At 46.3% G+C, this 26,305-nt stretch overlaps 1 protein-coding gene across 1 annotated transcript in view; it reads right to left on the reverse strand.

Moving 5' to 3' along the window:
* SLC43A1 (solute carrier family 43 member 1) overlaps window positions 1–26,305 on the reverse strand; it is a 1,050,749-nt gene that overhangs the window by 383,705 nt on the left and 640,739 nt on the right. The window contains exon 10 of the mRNA XM_082268121.1: window positions 19,412–19,447. Coding sequence (XP_082124247.1) covers window positions 19,412–19,447 — 36 coding nt within the window. The remainder of the gene's footprint in view (window positions 1–19,411; window positions 19,448–26,305) is intronic.

The raw sequence follows: 26,305 nt of genomic DNA on the forward strand, positions 1-26,305 counted from the left end.
GTCAGCAGGGTTTCCCAGGGCCATCCACCTAGCCCTGCCCCAGAAGTGGAAGAGATTGAGTGCAGCGATGCCCAACCACTTATTTCTCAAGATGAGTACATGCAAGGATCATCGCAGCACGTCTCCGATGATGACGAAACGCAGGTGCCAACTGCTGCGGCGTTCAGCATTGTGGAGACCGACAAGGAGGGCAGGGGTGAAGACTGGGTGGAAGATGATGTGGAGGACGATGAGGTCCTCGACCCCACATGGAATGAACGTCATGCAGGTGAACTGAGTAGTTTGGAGGAAGAGGCGGTGGTCGCACAGAGCCACCAGCACAGCAGAAGAGGGAGCAGGGTGCAGAAGCGGAGCGGCCGTGCCCTAGACACTACGCCCGCTACTGCCCAACGCAGCAAGGGAACGAGCGCACCAAAGTCAGCTCAAAGGAGTTCTCTAGCGTGGAAGTTCTTTAGAAAATGTGCTGATGACAGGACACGAGTGGTTTGCACCCTGTGCAATCAGAGCTTGAAGCGAGGCATGAACCTTCTCAACCTGAGCACAACCTGCATGATCAGGCATCTAAGTGCAAAGCACGAGCTGCAGTGGAGTACACACCTTCAAAACCAAGAAACGTCTCTGGCTCATCCTGCTTCCTCTTCTGCTGCAGTCTCGGCCGCTCCAGCCACATCTGTAGTGATACCGGCACCTGCCACCCCGCAAACAGACGATCTGTCAGCAACACCACCACCTGGGTCACCAACAACCATCTCCACAATGTCCCGTGGAAGCGTTCAGCTTTCCATCTCCCAAACACTTGAGAGGAAGAGGAAGTACCCCCCTACCCACCCGCGATCCCTGGCCCTGAATGCCAGCATTTCAAAATTATTGGCCTTTGAAATGCTGTCATTCCGTCTGGTGGAGACGCACAGTTTTAAAAACCTTATGTCGGTGGCTGTCCCACAGTACGTCGTGCCCAGCCGCCACTACTTTTCCAGGCAAGCCATCCCTTCCCTGCACAACCAAGTGGGGGAAAAAATCAGGTGTGCACTGCGCAACGCCATCTGTGCCAAGGTCCACCTAACTACGGATACGTGGACCAGTAAGCACGGTCAGGGGCGTTATATCTCCCTAACGGCACACTGGGTAAATGCAGTGGCGGATGGGCCTGAGGCGGATAGCAATTTGGCGCATGTCCTTCCACCACCGAGGATTGCAGGGCGCTTCAGTTTGCCTCCTGTTCCTAACTCCTCCTACTCCGCTTCCTCATCCTCTACCGCCTCCTCATCCGGACAGCGTAACACCTTCACCACCAACTTCAGCACGGCCAGGGGTAAACGACAGCAGGCAGTTTTACAACTTGCCTGTTTGGGGGACAAACCACACACCGCGCAGGAGTTGTGGAGGAGCATGGAACAGCAGACAAATGAGTGGTTGCTGCCAGCGAGCCTCAAGCCCGGCCTGGTGGTGTGCGATAACGGGCGAAATCTCATAGCAGCTCTGGGCCTAGCCGGTTTGACGCACATCCCTTGCCTGGCGCATGTGCTGAATTTGGTGGTGCAGAGGTTCCTTAAAAACTACCCCGATATGTCAGAGCTGCTGCAGAAAGTGCGGGCCGTTTGTGCGCACTTTCGGCGTTCTCACCCTGCTGCTGCTCGCCTGGCAGCGCTGCAGCGTAACTTCGGCCTTCCCGCTCACCGCCTCATATGTGACGTGCCCACAAGGTGGAACTCCACCTTGCACATGCTGGAAAGACTGTGCGAGCAGCAGCAGGCCATAGTGGAGTTTCAGCTGCAGCACGCACGCGTGAGTCGCTCTGCGGAACAGCACCACTTCACCACCAATAACTGGGCCTCCATGCGAGACCTGTGTGCCTTGTTGCGCTGTTTTGAGTACTCCACCAACATGGCCAGTGGCAATGACGCCGTTCTCAGCTTAACTATCCCACTTCTATGCCTCCTTGAAAAAACAATTCGGGCGATGATGGAAGAGGATGTGGCACAGGATGAGGAGGAGGAGGAGGATGAAGAGGTAACATTTCCAAGGCTTTCAGGGCAGTCATTCGCAAGGGGCTCCGAGGGTGGGTTCCTGCACACGCAAACGCCAGGGACGCAATTGTCCAGCAGGGGCACAGTTCTGGAGGATGAGGAGGATGAGGAGGAGGAGGAGCTGGAGGAGGAGATGGAACCATGTTCACAGCAGGGTGGCACCCAGGCCAGCTCATGGCCATCACTGGTGCGTGGCTGGGGGGTACAGAGGACACGGACCATACACCTCCCACAGAGGACAGCCTTTCGTTGCCTCTGGGCAGCCTGGCACACATGAGCGATTACATGCTGCAGTGTCTCCACAACGACCGCCGAGTTGCCCACATTCTAACTTGTGCTGATTACTGGGTGGCCACGCTGCTGGATCCCCGTTACAAGGACAACGTACCGTCCTTAATTCACTCACTGGAGAGTACGCGAGTACAAGCGCACGCTGGTAGACGCCATGCTGCTGGCATTCCCATCTGACAGCGGGGCCACAGTGGAAGCACAAGGCAGAGGAGGAGGAGGAGGAGGTCGCCAACGCAACCAGGGCACCGCCAGCACCTCAGAAGGCAGGGTTAGCATGGCCGAAATGTGGAAAAGCTTTGTCAGCACGCCACAACAAACAGCAGCACCAGCAGCTCAGATGGAACGTCTTAGCAGGAGGCAGCATTTTACCAACATGGTGGAGCAGTATGTGTGCACACGCCTACATGTAGTGAATGACGGGTCTGCCCCCTTCAACTTCTGGGTCTCCAAATTGGGCACATGGCCTGAGCTTGCCCTTTACGCCTTGGAGGTGCTGGCGTGCCCTGCAGCCAGTGTATTATCTGAACGGGTATTTAGCACGGCTGGGGGCGTTATAACAGACAAGCGCAGCCGCCTGTCCAGAGACAATGTGGACAAGCTCACGTTCATTAAAATGAACCAGGCATGGATCCCACGGGACTTTTCCGTACCTTATGCAGAATAGCAATGGATACCGACCTTACCCACCCATTGTTCCATTTTTGCTCTTTCTCACTCTTTTGGGGTGTACCCTCATTTAAAATTTGTGAAAAGAAGCAGTGTTGGCTACCTCGTCCTCCTCCTCAGGGCCAGATTAATGTAGGGGCTATTGGAGCTGCAGCTCCAGGCCCCTACCTTTTATATAGGCCCCGGGTTGGCCATATTCACTGTTACCGCTCTTCTGTCACTTGTAAACACAGAAGTCTGGCTTCTATGCTCGCTTCCCCAGGCAGCACCCTCAGAACCTCCCCACACAGCGTGAAGGCCGGACAAGGAGGGACAGTTGGCGATGCATGGATGTGTTTATGGGCTTCAGAGACAGCATCCCATGTTGAATTAGGCATGCATGGCTGCACCCTTCCTCCTCTGGGTGCATGGCAAGGCACGGCCCTAAGGCCCTTCAAAATCCTCAGCACCAAGCCCATGATGCTGTTAATCCAGCCCTGGTCCTCCTCCACCGCCGCTTCCACCTACACCGCCCATAGGTGTGCGCAGCCTATTGCATTAAGGTGTGCACCCCAAAGTTGAAATACACATGCATGTGTTTGCCAGCAGGGAGAGTAATGTATCGGGGCCATGTACCTGTAGGCAAGGAGAAATAGAGCAGAGCAGGTCCCAGGGAGATCTTTCCCATCTCCTCACTGGCAATGCTATGTGCCCTAGGTGATTAGGGTGTGCCCAGGCACACCCAGCACACCCTGTGCGCACGCCTATGTCACCGCCACATCCACCACCACCTCAACCTCCCTCCTACTCCATATGGGCCTCGTCCTTCAGAGATGAAGAAGAACATTGTTTTATTTTTCTGTTTTTTTTTGTTGTTTTAAGTTATTTCCCTATCCACATTTGTTTGCAGAGCACTTGCCATGCTCTTAATTACGTTTTGCTGCCATTTGCAGCACTCTAGCCCTTTCCTTTGGTGTTTTAGAGCCATTTTAGTGCCTTAAAGTTCGGGTCCCCATTGACTTCAATGGGGTTCGGTGTCCGGGAAAAGTTCGGTAAAAGTCCGGGACACGGACCCGGACTTTTTTTTAAAGTTCGGCCGAACCCGTCGAACACGGACATCTAGGTGTCCGCTCAACCCTAGTTAAAACGCTTCTCCTCTAATCGCAATGTGTGCCCTCGAGTCCTCATGCACTCCCTACGACTAAATAGCTTTTTTTCTATGCCGAGATCCCCATTGAGATAATTATAAATTGCTATCATGTCCCCTCTCAGGCGTCTCTTCTCCAGGGAGAATAAATCAAGCGATTGCAGACGCTCTTCATAATTAAGGTCCTCCAATCCCCTAATTAGTTTAGTTGCCCTTCTCTGGATCCTCTCCAGCTCCAACACATCCCTCCTGAGGACTGGCGACCAGAACTGGACAGAATACTCCAGATGTGGTCGGACCAGAGTTTTATAAAGTGGAAGGATTATAGTCTTATCTTATCTCTGGAATACATCCCTTTCTTTATGCATGCTAATATTCTGCTGGCTTTGGCAGCTGCCGCTTGACATTGCATGCTATTGCTTAGTCTATCATCAACCAAGACTCCCAGATCTTTCTCCATTTTTGATTCCCCCAAGGGTTCCCCCCCTAACGTGTATTATGCTTTTATGTTTTTAGTCCCCAAGTGCAAAACCTTACACTTCTCCACATTAAACCTCATTTGCCATGTCGTAGCCCACTCCGTTATTTTGTCCAGGTCATTTTGTAGCATATCTGTTTCATGCTGTGCAGTTATTGCCCTGCCCAATTTTGTGTCATCTGCAAAAACTGATATAGAACTACTGATCCCATCCTCAATGCTGTTTATGAATAAATTGAACAAGGTTGGTCCCAGGACTGAGCCTTGGGGGACCCCGCTTCCCACCTCAGACCAGTCTGAGTATGCGCTGTTTATTACCATCCTTTGGACATGCCCTTTTAGCCAATTCCATATCCAAGAGCAAACCCCGCGGTCTATACCTGCAGACCTTATAATAGGTTCTATGAAAAATACGTAACTGTATCAAACGTTCCCTGGCAGATATCGGAGTCTTAAAATATACCTCCAACAACTCCTCCCAGTCATCGTCCGAAAGATCCGGGATGTCTCTCGTCCACCCGGCCCTAATGGCATCTAGTCTAGACGGCACACTACCAATCAGAACACTATAATAGGAGCTAGTTAATTTGGTATGCTCCTTCCGCAACAATTCCTTTTCCAGAGGAGAGTTGCAGAGAGAGACAGTGCCGGGCCCAAATTGGGCTAAAGCCGCATGTTTTAATAGGAGATAACGTTAATGCCAAGAACCGGGTATCTGAAAGTTTCCAAAAAATCCTCAGCATGTCTCCCCTCAGACTTTTCAGGAAAGCCAACAAAACAACGATTATTTCTGCGCATTCTGTCCTTCAGATCCCCTAGTTTGTTAGAGTGATCCTTCAGATCCCGCTGTTGCGTGTGAACCTCAGCTTGCAAAGGGTAAACTGTATCCTCAACATCACTGATACGCTGCTCAGCAGTGGAAATCCTAGTACGAATCTTCTGTACTTCATGTTTAACTATAGATAAGTCCAGCCGGACAGTCTCTATTTGAGTAGTCAGGGCAGTTTGACAAGTTTGAATAGCTTCCATTATATGCTGCAGTGTAAGATCCTCAGTGGCAGAGTCCCCCATCTCCACAGCCCCATCCTGAGTCCCAACAGTGTGAGAGACCCCCACATCCCATGTCCCCTCCGCATCCCAGGGATCCGGTCCCTCAAGCAGCCCAGGAGAAGGAGGAGAAGGTCCACGGGTCGACACAGGAGAGTCAGCAAAGTGTTCCCGTATGGTGGCTGGGGGTCGGGACTTCGGGGGTGCATTGCCAGAATTACCCAATGGTGCGGGGATCCATGAGGAAGGCAGTCCGGCGTGACCCGGCTTCTCCCTGGGTGGAAGTGCGGGCTGTGAAGACGGTCCGGCGACATCTTGGGAGGCCTCGCGGCCTGGGCTAGGCCGGAAGGCCGCGGCCGATTACGAGCCCTGAGAGCCGATTTTGACCATGACGGTCGGTGCAGGATGTGGTAGGCAGGGAATACAGGCAGAATGGAGGGTTCAATCGTCAGGATCTGTGCCAGGATCAGCGTAGGATCAACAGGTTTCCGCCGGAGCCGCGCTGTTCACATCTCAGCCGCTAGTCACACCCCCCCTTTTTAGTGCACTGCACAGCAATAACAAAAAAATTGCAGCCCTTTACATGACTTTTGTGGACATTGAAAAAGCGATTTCTGTGCGACTGCAGCCGATATCTAACTGCCCCTAAAGCAACCACAGGATACCTGGCCCTAATGTTAAAGAGACTGTAATAGACCCTAAAACGACATTGGAGCATTTTAAATGACTTTTGTGGACATTGACCAAGCTATTTCTGTGCGACTGCAGCCGGTATCTAACTGTCCCTAAAGCAACCACAGGATACCTGGCCCTAATGTTAAAGAGACTGTAATAGACCCTAAAACGACATTGGAGCATTTTAAATGACTTTTGTGGACATTGTCAAAGCGATTTCTATGCGACTGCAGCTGATCTCTAACTGCCCCTACAGCAACCACAGGATACCTCTCCCTAAGCTCAAAAGATACTAGACCTATACCGAAATACCAGCCCTGAGAAGGACTTTTGTGGACATTGACAGAGCGATTTGTGACTGCAGCCGATCTCAAACTGCCCCTAAAGCAACCACAGGATACCTGTCCCTAACCTGAAAAGAGACTGTAGAAGGCCTATACTGAAATACCAGCCCTGGAAAGGACTTTTGTGGATCTTCACAGCGCTATTTGTGTCTAGCAAACTCTCCCTGACGAGCACAGCAGACCTCTCCCTACACTGGCAGAAAAGGGAATGTGAAATGGCTGCCAGGTCAGGTATATTTATAGGGTAGGGGGACTGTCCATGTGCTGGAATGTTTTAATTGGCTGTCCCATTCCACCTGACGGCTGTGTCATGGGTCAAAGTTCTCCCCAATGTAAACAAATATGGCCGCCGCGAACGACGCCATGTGTCTGAAAATTTGGTGGGTAGCGAACAAGCAAAGTTCGCCGCGAACCGACCGCCGGGCGAACCGCAAGGCCATCTCTATTTGTGTCATGCATCAATATTGCCTCGTTTGCTGAGTGAAGTCTGGCACACACAGCGCCAAACTCACTGGCCAATTTTTTGAACTGGTGTGATACACCAATGCCCCCCAATACCACATATTGAAGTGGGGTGTTATTTAACAGTATAATTTTCAAAGAGTGTATTTTAGTCCTGCAGAAATTTGGCCTCCTTGCTGTGTAAACAGTGCTATACACAGTGACAACAGTTACTGGCCAATTATTTGTAGAACTGGTGTAATAAACCTGTGTCCCCCCAATACCACATATTGAAGTGGGGTGTTATCTGAGTAAACTTTTTCAAGTGTATTTGTGTCATGCAACAATATTGCCTCGTTTGCTGAGTGAAGTCTGGTACACACAGCGCCAAACTCACTGGCCAATTTTTCGAACTGGTGTGATACACCAATACCCCCAATAACACATATTGAAGTGGGGTGTTATTTAACAGTATATTTTTCTAAGAGTGTATTTTTGTCCTGCAAAAATTTGGCCTCTTGCTGTGTAAACAGTGCTACACACAGTGACAACCGTTACTGGCCAACAGTTAGAGGCAGGCAGAACTTTTATTGCACAAGAGGTACTAAGCAGACTGCAAATGTATCCGGAGCGAGACATCAACAATGTACAGTCACATCTGGCGCTCCCAGGACGCCGTCACATGGCTCTGCAGTGTGGGCATTTTTTGATGCGTCCTTTGCTGACACCAGTGTTGCCATCTGCAGCCTTTGCAGTCAACGCATAAGTCGCGGTAAGCCCAACACTCACCTAGGGCCTTAAGAAGGCACCTGAAATCCCATCACGAGCCCAGTGGGAGCAACACTGTCAGAACCCACAAAGTCACACTCCATGCTCTCACCGTACAGCCTTTTCTCCTTCTCCTGTCTCCTCACAGTTGTCCAACACTCCACCCTCCATGAGGCCGTTGTCACGTTCTGGAAAAAGGCAGGCTTCCGTGGCTCAAATGTTGGAGCGTAAAAAAAGGTGTCCGACTACATCCGGTTAACGGCCGATGTGGACGCTCTGAGGGATGAACCCCTGGACTACTGGGTGGGCAGGCTTGACCTCTGGCCAGAGCTTGCACAATTTGCAATGGAACTGTTGGCTTGCCCCCCGTCCAGTGTCCAGTCCGAAAGCACGTTCAGCACAGCAGGGGGGATCGTGACCGATAAGCGCGCTCGCCTAGCTCATGACAGTGTAGACTACCTCACATTTATAAAAATGAATGAGGCATGGATCTCTAAGGAATTCAACACATGCGACCACCAGCAGACCATGTTTCATTGAAATTCCTCATCACAGGCCACAAATATCTGCCTAGACCGCCATCCACCCACAACAATTCCTGGTCCTTGTCTTCACTAAATACAGCGGCATAAAAGGCATTTCATCAGTGGCGGCTGGTGCTCAAAATTTTTTTTTTTGGGGGGGGGGGGCACAAACAGAAAAATGTAATAGGCATTGCTTTTATGGCAAAAAACGCTGTAAAAAATTGTGTGACTTCGAGGTCGCAAAAGTGTGAAAGGGGCCTTCAGTAATTAAGGTATAGTGTGCCCCCTTAAAATGCAGAGAGACCAGCAGGCCCCCTTTCAATGCAGAGAGACCAGCAGGCCCCCTTTCAATGCAGAGAGACCAGCGTGCCCCCTTTCAAAGCACAGTGACCAGCGTGCCCCCTTTCAAAGCACAGTGACCAGCGTGCCCACTTTCAAAGCACAGTGACCAGTGTGCCCCCTTTCAATGCACAGTGACCAGTGTGCCTCCTTCAATACAGTGATCAGCGTACATTCCCCCTTCAATGCAGTGACCAGCGTACATGCCCCCTTCAATGCAGTGACCAGCATACATGCCCCCTTCAATGCAGAGACCAACGTACATGCCCCCTTCAATGCAGTGACCAGCGTACATGCCCCCTTCAATGCAGTGACCAGCATACATGCCCCGATCAATGCAGTGACCAGTGTACATGCCCCCTTCAATGCAGTGACCAGCGTACATGCCCCCTTCAATGCAGTGACCAGCATGCATGCCCCCTTCAATGCAGTGACCAGCATACATGCCCCCTTCAATGCAGGGCCCAGCATACATGCCCCCTTCAATGCAGTGCCCAGCGTACATGCCCCCTTCAATGCAGTGCCCAGCGTACGTGCCCCCTTCAATGCAGAGACCAGCGTGCGTGCCCCCTTCAATGCAGTGACCAGCGTACATGCCCCCTTCAATGCAGAGACCAGCATGCGTGCCCCCTTCAATCCAGTGCACTTACCTGGATTATCATCAGCAGCGGCGGCGGCGGTGGCGCGGCTTCTCCTCAGTCCCCCGGCGCGTCTCCTCGGGTCCTCCCGCTCCTGCCTTCTCCTCAGCCAATGGCATGGGGTTTGCCTTGCGGCCAATCAGGAATCAAGTATTAGACCCGCTCCCTGATTGGCCAGAGGGAGGATCCGTGTGACAATAGGGAATTTTCATTAGCTATTGTCACACAATGGGTGGAGTCGGGTGCACTGCTCTGCGCCCAAGGTCCACCCTTTGCATTGCCCTATTAGAGCCTCTGGCTCTAATCAGGTGATGCAAAAAAAAAAAAAGCCCCATTGAATTCTATGCGTCCGGCACCCCAGCATGCAGATTAGGGGGCCGGACGCATGGATAGGGGGGCGGTGTCCCTGCGCCCCCAACACACCGGCCGCCACTGCATTTCATGATCCCCTGAATGGCTAATTTTTGGGGCCTATACAGGCCGACACTTACTGTTCTGTGTGCTGTGACTGCCTACTGTACCTCTAGCCATCAAATACTACCTTCTTTGCTGTCAATTCAACCCATGTGAGCTCATTTTTGCAGCCTATACAGGCCGACACTTACTGTTCTGTATACTGTGAACGCCTACTGTACCTCTAGCCATCAAATACTACGTTCTTTGCTGTCAGTTCAACCCATTTGAACTAATTTTTGCAGCCTATACAGGCCGACACTTACTGTTCTGTGTACTGTGAATGCCTACTGTACCTCTAGCCATCAAATACTACGTTCCTTGCTGTCAGTTCAACCCATGTGGGCTAATTATTGCAGCCTATACAGGCCGACACTTACTGTTCTGTGTACTGTGAATGCCTACTGTACCTCTAGCCATCAAATACTACATTCTTTGCTGTCAGTTCAACCCATGTGAGATAACTTTTGGAACCTATACAGGCCGACACTTACTTCTGTATACTGTGAACGCCTACTGTGCCTCTAGCCATCAAAAACGAAGTTCTTTGCTGTCAGTTAAACCCATGGAAGCTAATTTTTGCAGCCTATACAGGCCGACACTTACTTCTGTATACTGTGAATGCCTACTGTACCTCTAGCCATCAAATACTAAGTTCTTTGCTGTCAGTTAAACCCATGTGAGCTCATTTTTGCAGCCTATACAGGCCGACACTTCTGTATACTGTGTGAACGCCTACTGTACCTCTAGCCATCAAAAACAAAGTTCTTTGCTGTCAGTTAAACCCATGTGGGCTAATTTTTGGGGCCTTTTATGGCCGACATTTACTTCTGTATCATGTGAATGCCTAATGTACTTTAAGCCACAGAATACTACGTTCGAAGCTGTCAGGTAAACCCATGTGGGCTAATTTTTGGGGCCAATACTGGCTAACACTTCTGTATCCAGTGAATGCCTAATGTACCTTCAGCCACAGAATGCTACGTTCTTAGCTGTCAGGTAAACGCATGTGGGCTCATTTTTGGGGCCTGGAATGGCCGACACTTACTACTTTATCCTGTGAATGCCTAATTTTTCAGACTGGAAATGAAAAACAATGGGTCTGTAAAGGTTCCGCCAAATTTTGGAATGGATGCGGACCCATTTTACAGATGTGTGAATGGACCCTATATGTATTAGACAATGTATTTACCAGCTGCTGTCAGTTCTGGCTGATTTATGAAAAAAAAAAATATATTTTTTTGCTGTAAAAAAAAATAAATAAATTTAGGGCAGCTTTTTCAATTGCAATACTTCTGTTATGACATTGTCCATGTGCTGGGACTATTTGTGCACAGCTAGTATGTCTTGTGGCTGCAAATATGACCTAAAGGTTTTTAAAGTTCGCCTCCCATTAAAGTCAACTCGCGGTTCGCAGACTTTTGAAAAAATTTGCAGGTGACAATCGCGAACAGCCCCGGCCGATGTTCGTCCATCACTAATGAGGACTTTTGATTTTTGATGTTCGAGTCCCATAGACTTCAATTGAGTTTGTTTGTTAGAACAAACTTTTCCCCTGTTCACGGTGTTCTGGTGCGAACCGAACAGGGGGGTGTTCGGCTCATCACCATTGTGGACGAATAACTTGCATCAAATTTGGAACCGCCTGGCAATAGATAGGAGGGGCTTTTAAACTAGGAGACGGGGGGAAGGGCTCAGAAGTAGAGTCAGTCAGGAGGGAGCAAAGGACAAAAGGCAGTAGTAGAGTCAGCAGCGACAGTAGTTCCATAACGTCAATTGGGGGGTCTGTACGGGAAAACCTCAGACCAAACAGGAATAAACATAATCATCATTCACGATTAACTTCCACAAAACTAAGAGCGGTATATGCTAATGCCAGGAGCCTAGCTAATAAAATGGATGAGTTGGAAACGTTAGCACATGAGGAAGACATAGACCTTGTGGGAATAGCGGAGACTTGGTTCGACCCCTCACATGACTGGCTGGCCAATATCCAAGGGTATTCGGTGTACTGAAAGGACAGGGTAGGAAAAAGAGGGGGAGGGGTATGTCTCTATGTCAAAAACAATGAGGAGGTAGAGCTGGAATTTTTATCACTATTGGATAAAGTGGCAAAACTGGGATCAGTCATCATATTGGGGGACTTCAATTATCCGGACATTGACTGGGAAGAGGGGACTGCACACTCACAGAAGGCCCGTCTATTCACGGAAACCTTACAGGATAACTACATGTCACAGTTGGTGCATTTAGTGAAAAAACTATCAGCGCAAGACTAAGTGAAATTCAAATGGGTATAAATGTGCTAGAATAAATCAATATATAAATCCGGCTGCATACACAAATTGTGTCCACACCTCACAACAAAAACATAAAAATCAAAAAACGTGCTGCGCCAGAAGTGCACAAAAATAATTAGTGATTACATGAATCAACAAGTGTTATCAACAAAATATGGTGTCCATCATATGTGCTCTGATGAAACATAAATGTTCATATAAAGTGCTCCAAAGTAATGATTAGTATATCCAGGTGATGACAGGACAGCCTCAATCTCTTGTGAATCAAGCAGGAACCACCAGTGTGTGAACTCCCTCCACCAGTAAGATTGGCCTCTCACCTTGATACCAGACCCAAACGGGCCAGCATGAGCATATCAGGGGATAAACAGACTATCACAGGTAACCTCTCCAGCCTTCACCTCCGGGGGTCGCCAGGACATAAAATAAAGATAAAGCAAAGATCTAGTGCTCTCTGAATGTAAATAATGAGCTTTTATTGAGCATAAAGGGGTAACTCACATTTGTTGGGCACTCAGCCGTGCCTGCTGTTATGGCATTCAGTGTTAGAGAGTAGCACCCGAGCGATCGGCGTCAGGCACGCAGGCTCCGCCTCCCTATACGTGTTACGCCTGGAGCGTGGGCTCCGTTTGGCTTCTTCGGTAGGGGTGAAGTTTGCGTGTCCAGCCTCGCCTATTTACCAATGCTGCTAACGGTGGATTGGCCAGCGGTCACATGTCCTCCTCATCTATCATCGGCCATGAGGCTGCAATGGAGGCAGCGGCATGGGCCTTAGATGAATCAGATTTAGATGGGGAACATGTAGAATTTCTTTTAGAAAGTTTGGAATTTTGCCTCAATCACAATTATTTTTGGTATGCGGGAGAATATTTTTTACAAACCAAAGGCGTAGCTATGGGGGCAAGATTTGCCCCCAGCGTAGCTAATTTATTTATGGCCCAATGGGAGGAGGAGGAGATTTTAGTGAACAGACCCCCAGAATTAATTTTCTATAAAAGATTCATTGATGATTTGATTATTATCTGGGAAGGGGACATTTTATCTTTTAATTTTTTTAAAACCAGAATGAATTTTAATAACAAGAATATCGCACTAACATGGACTGAGAGCAAGGAGAAATTGAATTTCCTAGATTTGGAGATTTTTATAAAAGATGGTCGTTTACATACAAAAAAATTTTTTAAACCTACCGACCGCAACTCCTATTTACCTATGGATAATTGTCACCATAAAAATTGGCTATTTAACATCCCGAGGGGACAACTTATCAGGATTAAAAGAAATTGCTCAAATGACAATGACTTTATTACACAGTCCAAAGTACTAGTGGAACGATTTCAGGCAAAGGGATACAACATGGAGAAAGTGAATTCTGATTTACAACAAGTAGCATTATTAAATAGAACTGAACTTTTGGAAAACAAGAGGACACCACCAAGGGAGGTGAACAATAATTTTAAGCTTGTGCTTGATTATAATGCTCAACACAAGCAAGTTGAACGCATCATTAAAAAACACTGGAGTGTCCTCAAACAAGATAAAGTTTTGGGACCCCACCTTCCGGAGAAACCTGGTTTCATATACAGGCGAGCACCTGTGTTGAAAGATAGGTTAGCACCGGGAGTGGTAGATCCCCCTAAGCGTATGAAAAATACTGTTTTCCAGTTTCTATCCGGATTTTTTGCATGTGGGAAATGCGGTGTCTGTCGACAAACGAGGAAAAACATAAAGAAAAGAAAATCGTTTAAATCTAACAGCACAGGCAACGAATACCATATTAAAGATTTAATTACATGTACCACCATTGGGGTGGTCTACATGATGGAGTGTGGCTGTGGACTCCAATATGTGGGTCGCACATCACGACCCCTGAACGTAAGAATAGGAGAACACATCAAAAATATAAAAAAGGGTGAGGTGTCACACAGCGTCTCCAAGCACTTTAGAGAAGTCCATGATAGAAACCCTCATTCTCTAAAGTTTTGGGGAATTGAACATGTCCAGCCACATTGGAGGGGGGGAAACTACATTCGACAATTAAGCAGAAGAGAGTCCTTCTGGGTGTATGAGACGAAAGTATTGGCACCCAGGGGGTTAAATAAGGATTTTGACCTCAACTGCTTCATTAGTGATAGATAGCCCCCCCCCTCCCTGAAATATCTGTAGATTCACTCAATATTCATCATTTTAATATATAGACATTTGTCATAGTTTTTATACAGATTTTTAATTTTTATATATTTTTATATACATATATATATATTTTTTTTTTTTATATTTTTGTGTCATTTTATAGAATTAACAATATATTAGAGGTATTCCACTTTTAACAATAATATATTTTGTGAGTTTTTAACATTATGGCAATAATTTGATTTAATGCGATTTTATGATGCGATTTTATGTAATAAAGATGTTTTTATGCGATGATTTTAGGAGAAACACCCGGGGGATGGCGGCGCAGTCACGCGGTCTCTGGTAGTGATTTAGTAGATCTATATATGTTTCAAATTGCCCCCTCGATATAATAGCTAGTGACACCGAAGATCACAGGAAGTGTATCTTTTGGTTCCGGTGTCTTGTGCATAGCTCAGAGTGAGGAGGACATGTGACCGCTAGCCAATCCACCGTTAGCAGCATTGGTAAATAGGCGAGGCTGGACACGCAAACTTCACCCCTACCGAAGAAGCCAAACGGAGCCCACGCTCCAGGCGTAACGCGTATAGGGAGGCGGAGCCTGCGTGCCTGACGCCGATCGCTTGGGTGCTACTCTCTAACACTGAATGCCATAACAGCAGGCACGGCTGAGTGCCCAACAAATGTGAGTTACCGCTTTATGCTCAATAAAAGCTCATTATTTACATTCAGAGAGCACTAGATCTTTTCTTTATCTTTATTTTATGTCCTGGCGACCCCCGGAGGTGAAGGCTGGAGAGGTTACCTGTGATAGTCTGTTTATCCCCTGATATGCTCATGCTGGCCCGTTTGGGTCTGGTATCAAGGTGAGAGGCCAATCTTACTGGTGGAGGGAGTTCACACACTGGTGGTTCCTGCTTGATTCACAAGGGATTGAGGCTGTCCTGTCATCACCTGGATATACTAATCATTACTTTGGAGCACTTTATATGAACATTTATGTTTCATCAGAGTACATATGATGGACACCATATTTTGTTGATAACACTTGTTGATTCATGTAATCACTAATTATTTTTGTGCACTTCTGGCGCAGCACGTTTTTTGATTTTTACAGTTGGTGCATTCTCCTACTAGAGAAAATGCAGTCCTGGATCTATTGATCACTAATGACCCAGACCTAATCTCGGAGGTAGGAGTCCAGGACAACCTGGGCTCTAGCGATCACAGGATGATCACATTTAGTGTAAATAACAATATAAAAAGGGAAGTGGGGAACATAAGAACCCTAAACTTCAGAAGGGCAAACTTTCCAAAATTGTGCTCATTGATGGAAAGGGTAAACTGGGACCAAACCCTGGGATCACTGACCACGGAGGAAAAATGGGAATGCTTTAGGAAAATATTAAACAAATGCATCTTGCAGTGCATTCCTATGGTAAATAAATTTAGAAGAGACAAAGCCAAACCTGGCTGGCTAAACCGTAACGTTAAGAAACCTATTAGGGAAAAAAATATGGCCTTCAAGAAATTTAAATCAGAGGGCACAGTATCGGCTTTTGAGCAATACAAGGAGGCAAATAAGAAAAGTAAACACAAAATCAAAATGGCTAAAATCAACTTTGAGAGACAAATAGTGGAGGATAGTAAAAAAAAAAACAAATTCTTTAAATATATAAACAGCAAAAAAACTAGGGCAGAGCATATTGCACACATAATTAACGATGATGGGAGGATGGTTACAGAGGACACTGAAAAAGCAACCGTGCTGAATGCTTTTTTCTCATCAGTCTTTACACAGGAAAAGGAGGGGTACACTGATCATGACTGTATGGTTAGTAGTAATACACAGGTCTTGCCGCTATGGCTAACAGAGGGTGAAATTAGGGAAAGGCTGGATAAACTTAACACAAACAAATCACCAGGCCCGGATGGCGTACATCCGAGAGTACTCAAGGAACTCAGTAAGGTTATATCTAGACCACTGTTCCTGATCTTTGCTGACAGTATTATGACAGGAAATGTACCAGGGGATTGGAGGAAAGCTAACGTGATACCGATATTCAAAAAGGGGCATAGGCATATCCCGGGAAATTATAGGCCTGTCAGTTTGACATCGATAGTATGTAAACTTCTGGAGGGGATAAAAGAGACTATATCATAGAGTTTGCTAAAGACAACAACATCATCAGCAGTAATCAGCACGGGTTTACAAATGGGCATGCTTGTCAAACCAATCTCTTAACATTCTACGAGGAGGTGAGCTGTGAGCTAGATAGGGGGAGACCAGTGGATGTGGTGTACCTGGATTTCGCTAAGGCGTTTGATACAGTTCCCCACAAGCGCTTAATTTATAAAATAAGGTCTGCAGGTATTGACACCAGGGTTTGCTCTTGGATACGGAACTGGCTAAAAGGGCGTGTCCAAAGGGTGGTAAAAAAAAAACAGCGCATACTCAGACTGGTCTGAGGTGGTAAGTGGGGTCCCCCAAGACTCAGTCCTGGGACCAACCTTGTTCAATTTATTCATAAACAGCATTGAGGACAGGATCAGTAGTTCGATATCAGTTTTTGCAGATGACACAAAATTGGGCAGGGCAATAACTGCACAGCATGAAGCAGATATCCTACAGAATGACCTGGACAAAATTACGGAGTGGGCAACGACATGGCAAATGAGGTTTAAAGTGGAGAAGTGTAAGGTTTTGCACTTGAGGACTAAAAACATAAAAGCACAATACACGTTAGGGGGGGGAACCCTTGGGGGAATCAAAAATGGAGAAAAATCTGGGAGTCTTGGTTGATGATAGATTAGGCAATAGCATGCAATGTCAAGCGGCAGCTACCAAAGCCAGCAGAATATTAGCATGCATAAAGAAAGGGATGTATTCCAGAGATAAGACTATAATCCTTCCACTTTATAAAACTCTGGTCCGACCACATCTGGAGTATTCTGTCCAGTTCTGGTCACCAGTCCTCAGGAGGGATGTGTTGGAGCTGGAGAGAGTCCAGAGAAGGGCAACTAAACTGATTAGGGGATTGGAGGACCTTAATTATGAAGAGCGTCTGCAATCGCTTGACTTATTCTCCCTGGAGAAGAGATGCCTGAGGGGGGACATGATAGCAATTTATAAATATCTCAATGGGGATCTCGGCATAGAAAAACAGCTATTAAGTCGAAGGGATTGCATGAGGACTCGAGGGCATACAATGCGATTAGAGGAGAAGCGTTTTAACCTCAGGCAATGTGGGGGGTTCTTTACTGTTAGGGCTACAAGATTGTGGAATTCTCTACCACAAGAGGTGGTTTCTGCGGGAAGTATGATGGCTTTCAAAAGACTCTTAGACGTACATCTCAAGGATCAGAACATTCAGGGCTATGTGAGATGATTACAGCCACACACACCTACACAGGTTGAACTGGATGGACTATTGTCTTTATTTAACCTCACCTACTATGTAACTATGTAATATAGATTTGCTGGTATATGTTGTAAGTCCAAACCGGAACGGATCAAGGGAAGGACATCGACTGCCCAAATGGACAGAAACCAGATTCAAATATTCCCATTAAGGTACACACAAAATGTCCCGGACCTGACAAGAGAGCAATCTCATATCTGGTGTCACCCAACAATTCCTACTACATTTTTATATACCACATCTGGGATTTTTTTATGCCAAGTTTTGTCCTGCCATGAGGATTTATTGGCCTGACAGACCTAGAGAGGATTTCCATCTGCCCTGGCCTGGTCCATTGGTCCCCTGTGTCTGCCCCAAGCTGATGGAATTTGTTGAATGTTCTAAGAGAGAGGAGAATGTATATCTTTGCATCCACAAGGTCTTGATGCAGCATATTGTGAAACGCGTCGACCCTTGATACAGATGCACCTTCATTGTTTCATTCACATATTGGTCTGTTTTCTGTCATCACTCATGTGACGTGAATTTTTTCAATTTTGCATGTATATACTCCCCCTTTTTGGGCTGACCTCTCATTTATGTGGTTTAATATGTATTGCTTTTATTGTTTAATGAATAAAATGCAATTTTATCTTACAGTAGTGTTTACAATCTGTCTCTTATGTGTGCCCTAAAAGTCCATTTTACACAGAAGTTTCCTTTACATCTATTTTCTTCTATTTTTGCCAAGATCACAGCTTTAGGCTAGGAATGATCCTTTGGTGACTTACAGCTCCAGATGGGATCCCCTCCAGTCCAGTTGGAGTAAGGATTGAGCCATGATGTCAATCTCTCTGGGTTTACATCCTCAGCAGGAAGCTTGGCCAGAATCAGGGCTTTTAAGGCCCCTTGACAGCTTGCTGCTCCAGGTGGACTCTCTTTCAGTTCAGTTTTGAGTAAAGTTTCCGTCATGAAGGTAGCCTTTCTATGGGTTCTTTTCCTCACTCAGGAGATTGCCAGAATCTGGGTCTTGTGCCAAGAGGGATCCTTGTGGCCTTCTGCCCAGTACAGGTAGCATTTATATTCATACTGGGTGGCAATCTAAGGTGGCTTCAGCATTCTATGAAAACAAAGGATTTGTTCATCCCATATGCGGGACCATCAAGAATGCCATGCTATGGATATTGGAATTTTTCAAGCATACTCTCAAGCTACTGTTTTTCTCAGAGTTTTACAACATATTTGTCACTCTCTCTAGCAGAATCTGGAGGAAGGAGATGTCATCCAGAATTTTGCTAGATGGGTCATACCAGCTATTCATTAGGCCTATAAAGTTAGGGCTTGGTTCCTATGGAAGCAGTCACCACACACTCATCCAAGAGTGTGTAGGCTTCGTGGGTTACCTGTGAAAGGGCACCAGGAATAGTTGGGGGATCACATATCTTCCATTAAAGCTGTTCTGGCTCTTTGTGGGGTGTAGCTAACTTCCCAGTTCCCTCCCAGAGTCATGCGTAGTCAACGTGGCCTCTGGCTTAGCCTGAAAATTTATGGGAGTGGGGTCCTATGGGGTAGGATTGAGGGCGGCGCTACCCAAAGGTATGCTGCCATGGAGTCCATCAGGAAAGGAAAATTACAGTAAGTATTTGATAGTAAATTTTCAGTTTTTGCTCTAACAACATTTTTAGAAAATATCAACCCTTCACTAAGTGTATGGTGTTTGCATGCTAAATATTTTTTAAAAAGGTTGAAATTTTTACCTGTTTGCTCTGCTTCAAGTTTCAGTTCCTTGGGTACTAGAAAAAATGGAGAGCGACATTAAAAATATTTTTTTAAATTGCATGTGCAAACAGATTGCACATAACTAACAATAAAGAGCATCTCTCGTAATGCTTTATTGAGTAAAATGTATACAAAGTGGCCGATAGAAATGGATTTCAAAATACAAGATAACTGTAAATTGAACATAATGTTTCTTGTCTGTGTAATGCAGTTACATGAATTATGACAGATGTTATTGTTCTGTCTCTAGGACAGAGAGCTAAACCATCCTGCTCCACAAACTTCAGATACCATATTTCTTTAATCTCAAATTCATTAGAACAAGCCAAAAAAAAAAAAAAAACTGATAAAAATAATCAATCAATACAAAATTGCATACAATAAAGAAACAATGCTCTAAAATACAGGATGAGGTAACAAGAACTCACTTTTTAAGCTCTCTCAGGGGTGATGGTGAGAGATTGAGAAAACATGTCTTGTTGCCCTGCTGTATCTTCTCAAAATGGTGGTTCCTAACAACTTTATTAACCACATCCATACCGGCATATAGTAATATGACGCCGGCAGGATGGCTTTACAGATCCGGGCGGCGGTCATATGACATCCGCCCGTTCTAGCTGCTACTACGCGCCCCCGGGGGCGCACAGCGATCAGGGATGAGGCTCGTCCCTCGGACATAGCCCATCCCTGATCAAGGTAAACAGCCAATAGAAATTGGCTGTTTACCACGTGATCAGCTGTGTCAATCACAGCCGATCACATGAGCGGCTCCAGCGCGAGCCGTTTGTTCTCTCTGCAATGCGCGCCCCCGGGGGGCGCACAGAGCAGCGATCGGGGACGAGGCTCATCCCTCGGACAGAGCCAATCTTCGATCTAGGTAAAGAGCCAATGAAATTGGCTTTTTACCACGTGACCGGCTGTGTCCAATCACAGCCAGTCACAAATGTCAACAAAGATGAGGGTAACTCAGTTACCAGGCTCTTCTCACAAACCAATCCAGTGTGAGGAGATCTGCAAACAGTGGGTTACCAGAGTATTGTGCCCTTGTTGCCCTCACCAAATAAAGAGGACCTGTCACCTGCCCATCTGAGTACCTGTCACCTGCCCATCTGAGTACCTGTCACCTACCCATCAGAGTACCTGTCACCTACCCATCAGAGTACCCAAGTACCTTCCGCCTGCTCATCAGTACCCATCACTACTCATCAGTACCCATCAGTACCTATCAGTGTCAATACTGATCATCAGTACCCATCAGTACAGTATCAGTACTACTCATCAGTACCTATCATCTGCCTGTCACCTGCCCATCAGAGTACCCGAGTACCTGTGACCTGCCTATCGGAGTACTCGAGTACCTGCCACCTGCTCATCAGTACAAGAGTACCTGTCACCTGCCTGTCACCTGCCCAGCAAAGTACCCGAGTACCTGTCACCCTTCATACAGCCACCATGTCCAAGTCCAAAAAGGTTTTCACTGCCGAAGGGGCCTGTCAATTATTATCCCTGACGGATGAGAGCAGCGGGGAGCTCTCACTTTCCGACGCCGAAATCCTTTCTGAATCTAGTTCAGAATTTGAGCCCTTTGAAGGCTTTACATCCGGCACTGAATCGGAGGAGTTAGAAGTTCGGCCTAAAAGACGCCGCACTGAAAACCAGGCAGACACCAGCAGCGCCAATGGCCAATCGGCAAACGCCAACGGTGCTGGACCCCAGGGGGAAATGCCCAGTACAAGCACTGGAATTTCACACCAGCCCCAAAGAAGCAGAGCCCAAATGCAGCTTCCGGATGCCTTGGCAAACCCATTGCGGCTGCCTTCTAGCTCTGGGTCAGCTACAATCCTCCCCCCCTTCACAGCATAGCCAGGTTTGCAGGTCAACATCTAAAATTTTGTTCTAATTGATTTTTTAAATTTACTTTTCCCTATGGAGTTCCTTCAAAGCATCGTCGACCAAACAAATCTTTTTGCCCAACAGTTCATAGAGAACAACCCCACCTCATATCATGCCCGTCCTTTTTAATGGAGACCCCTAACAGTAGAAGAGTTCAAAGTGTTTTTCGGCATTACCATCAATATGGGGGTTACAAAAAAAAAAACGAGCTGCATTCTTATTGGTCCACCAAACCCATCCACCATATGCCACTTTATTCATCAGTCATGTCCAGGTCCCACTATGAAATTATAATGCGCTTCCTGCATTTTAATGATAATTCCCAGTGCCCTCCCCGAGATGATCCCAATTTTGATAAACTCTATTAAATTCGCCCCCTAGTTGATTTATTTTCCAGACGGTCCCCCGAAGTATATGTCCCTGACCAAAAGATCGCTGTGGGCGAATCACTGGTCCCATTTCACAGGCCGGCTGGCATTTAAGCAGTACATTCCTAGCAAGAGGGCTAGGTACGGTTTAAAATTAAACAAGCTCTGCGAAAGCAAAACGGGATATGTGTACGCCTTTCGCGTGTACGAAGGCAGACACTCCCAGCTCCAGCCCCCTGAGTGCCCAAAGTACATGGGAGTAAGTGGGAAGATTGTTTGGGACCTAGCCTTCCCACTGTTGCAAAAGGGGTACTACATATACATGGACAACTATTATACCAGTTTGCCCCTTTTCCGCCACCTGTACCTGAAGAAAACCTTGGCCTGCGGTACAGTAAGAAAAAACTGGAAGGGCTTCCCGCAGAGTCTTGTCACCACTCCATTACAAAACGGGGAATCCCCAAGCCTAACGAACGAAGAAGTAATGGCTTTGAAGTGGAGGGATAATAATGTCCACTAACCACGATGACACCTCAGTGGAAATTTGAAGACGACGCGGTCCCGTTCGAAGTCCCTTTCAAAAGCCTGCTTGTATCCACGAGTACAATAAGTACATGGGGGGGTGGATTTAAATGATCAAATGCTGCAGCCCTATCTCCCGACACAAAAGACCCTCTTTTTGGTACAAAAAGTTGCAGTGTACTTTTTCCATTTGGCCATGTACAAGGCATATGTCGCCTATAAAAAAGTCCACAATAACACCAATCCCCTTCCTCCAGTTTATTGAAGATATTGCCACTGCCCTGATTTACCAGCAAGGATACCCCCCAGAAATCATTAGTTCTGATTGTGTCAGCAGACTTCATGAGCGCCATTTCCCTTTCCATATACCACCATCTGAAACCGGAAGAAGGCCAAAAAAAAGTGTCAGGTGTGTAGCAAAAGAGGAATTAGGAAAGACACCAGTTTTCATTGTGCCGATTGTCCCTCCCAACCTGGCCTATGCATTGGAGAATGCTTCAAAATCTATCACAATGCCCTAAACTTTTAGCCCATATTTCAATCAGACTGCCATTTTCCCTTTTTCGATTTTTGTGCTGAATATTTTCCTGCTGCCTCAACCAACCATATTACTGCCTTCCTTGTGAACTGACCCTGGCCTGTATATCGACTATGCCTCTGCCTGCCATCTGCATTGTTTATCCACCATGTTTCTGCCTTTCAAGTGAACTGACCCTGGACTGTTTATCGATTATGCCTCTGCCTGCAGTCTGCATTGTTTATCCGCCATGTTTCTGCCTTTCAAGTGAACTGACCCTAGACTGCTTATCGATGATGCCTTAGCCTAACGTCTATTTCTGCCTTTTACCAGCACTGACCTCGGCCTGTTACGACCATGTTTTTTGCCTGCCGCTTAGACTGATCTTTCGCCCTGCTACTGTAGTAGTGAGATTCAAAATGACACAGGGGTCTTACTTTTGTGAGGGGCTTCAGAATATAGTGTTCTGATATGAGAAAAACAGTTTTTGTTTTTCTCTGGGTTTGTAATCTCGGAACAGGGTCTGGAGTCCAGAGGCTTCAAAGCGATTTGGGTGGGAGAAGCCTCTACCCCTGTCCCCATTCTTTCCCGACCGAGGCCCTAAGCTTGATGGTCCTGCCTGCTGCCTGGACCAATACTTTGGCTGTGCTGATCATATCCCTGCCTGCACTGACCCAGGACTTTTTATGGAACATGTGCCTGTTGCCTGGACCAATACTTGGGCTGTACTGACCATATCTCTCCCTGCTGCCTGTACTAATTATGGACCGTATTCCTGCCTGCTGAATGGACAATCCTTTTTCTGCTGCTGACCATATCCCTGCCTACTACCTGGACCAATGCTTTGGCTGTGCTGACAATATCTCTGCATGTACTGACTATGGACAGTATTCCTGCCTGCTGCCTGGACAATCCTTTCACTGTCGCTGTCTACGTTCCTGCCTGCTGCCTGGACCACTGCACTGCTAAAACCACAGGTAATTTTTTGTTTATAAATAAAAAGAATAGTAGCGCAAAGAGTCACTCAGAAATGACTCATAGGATGCATAAAACAATACAACCATAAATATAGGGGTTTTACTAAAACACTCTAATAAGGGTATAAAAGTCCTTTAAAAGTCCATAGACCGTCCAGGAATAAGTGATGTTACTACTGGATCACCTTTTCAACCACCACCAAGTGTCACACCGAGGGGTCAGTAGAAGTGGCAACTCACCAAATAAAGGGGCTCAGGTGTTCTCACACAAGAGCACAATGAGCAGGTATCCAAAATACTGATGATAGGTGTAATCAAACGACCTGGATGTATCACCGCTGCTGCACACACTTAATCAGACCTCCTTTACACAGACTCCACTCGGCATAATGATCACATGCAAGGCAAAATAACTCCAATAGTGAAGTACTGTAAAACTCAGCTTTATTAAAAAGTAAATTGCACTCACATAAGTAGGAAAAGGCAGGCTCTATGTAGTAACAAAAAGCGGCCAGGAAAGGATCCTCACTCGTATAGTCCCCTGGGTTGACTCCACGCCAACCCCAATACTTCCGGGTGGGTCCTCTACCGTACCAAGTGATGTCGGATGCGTCGTCTGGTCACGCCCCGACGCGTTTCGTCATTTCCGACTTCAACTGGGGGTGTGACCAGACGTCGCCATCCACCATCTAAATACCTCCGCTGGAACGCACCGCGACCAATCGGCACAGCGGTAAGCCGGCCGGAAGACAACCAGCGCTTCCGACGGCGGAAGTAAACAAGCACATCCAAATTACGTATATCCTCTGCATTGGGATAGTGGCCGTGACACTGTTAGAAAATTGAACAGCGCCGGAAGTGCCCAACCTGACACTCAACGGACACACAGATGCTCATGTAGAAATCAAACTGAATAATAACAATTACCATATTTGAAGCATCAATTTGAGGGTCTACCCTGTGCCGATATTCAGTCTGCAGAGCGTTACCAAACGCATAAGCCACATAATGCAATATCAACAATTGAGCACATAACAAATGACATTATAAATCATAAATAACATGTGAAAAAACGTATCAGTATATATATATATATGGAATACCCCATATCTAATAAATCTAATATATTTAATATAGAATTGGATCTGAATTGCTATATCAGTGATTCGTGATATAATTTTTCCCCCTCTTTCTTTCCTTTTTGGGGTCACTCTCCATCTTTGGGAGACCCACTGTGTTACCGGGTTGTGGATTATTATTATTATTATCTTTTTTTTTTTCCTTTTTTTAAATGAAAAAAATTTTTTAAATAATTTTTTTTTACTATAGTTCTACTACAATTTATATGGGTGCGATTTTGTAGTATTTTTACATACGTTTGGTGTTTCTGTATATATGTGTTTTATTAGATATGAGGTATTCCATATATATATATATATATATATACTGATCCGTTTTTTCACGTTATTTATGATTTATAATGTCCCTTTTGGAACACTTAAATTACATCGGAGAGGGAGGGGTCATGCCGATAGACTCTCTGAGAGCCTATATTACATTGATTCATAAAGAAGGTAAGGACCCCGCGGCGTGCGGGAGTTACCGCCCAATCTCTTTATTAAACTTAGACACCAAGCTGTTTTCTAAAATATTGGCAAATCGACTGCTGCCGTATGTACCACAATTAATACATTTCGATCAGGTCGGCTTCGTCCCCACAAGAGAAGCAAGGGATAACTCTATTCGAACAATAGATTTACTACATAATGTGCGTTTGCGGAGAATCCCGATGATGCTGTTATCAATTGATGCGGAGAAGGCGTTTGACAGGGTGGCCTGGAATTTTATCCGGGCCACCCTGTCACACTTAGGCCTGGGTGAATGGATGACGACTTGTATTCTATCATTGTACTCTGGTCCTACGGCGGCAGTGAGGGCAAATGGTTGGTGTTCGAGTTTTTTTCAGATAAAAAATGGCACTAGACAAGGATGTCCCCTATCGCCACTAATCTTTGCCTTGGCGCTAGAACCTTTATTGTGCAAAATCCGTCAAAGCGCAGAAATAGAGGGTGTACAAGTGGGTAGAGGCCAACATAAGGTAGCAGCCTACGCAGATGATCTGCTTTTTTATGTTACAAATCCTGACAGAACAATCCCATCAATTTTAGAGGTTATCAGAGAGTATGGGGAGCTATCGTATTTTAAAATAAATGTGTCGAAGTCAGAGGCATTGAATGTGTCTATATCAGGGACTAGATGGAATCATATGAGATCTTCCTATCCCTTTCAGTGGAATAATAAATCGGTGGTGTATCTGGGGATTCACATTACAGCAGACCCGAAGGACCTGTTTGAGGCAAACTTCATACCACTTTTAAAATCCATTAAAACAGACCTACAAAAATGGCAGACACTTTTTCTGCCATGGTTTGGGAGATGCAGCGCATTGAAAATGAACGTATTACCAAGGTTACTGTATGCTATTCAGGCTGTTCCGATAGCAATACCGATGACATTTTTTGTACAGGTTAGGGCAGTGTTCAGAACCTTTGTGTGGGCCAGAAAATCCCCGAGAATAGGGATACAGATTTTAAC

The sequence above is a fragment of the Pelophylax lessonae genome (assembly GCF_965119305.1).
Source record: "Pelophylax lessonae genome assembly, chromosome: 9".
Lineage (NCBI taxonomy): Eukaryota > Metazoa > Chordata > Amphibia > Anura > Ranidae > Pelophylax > Pelophylax lessonae.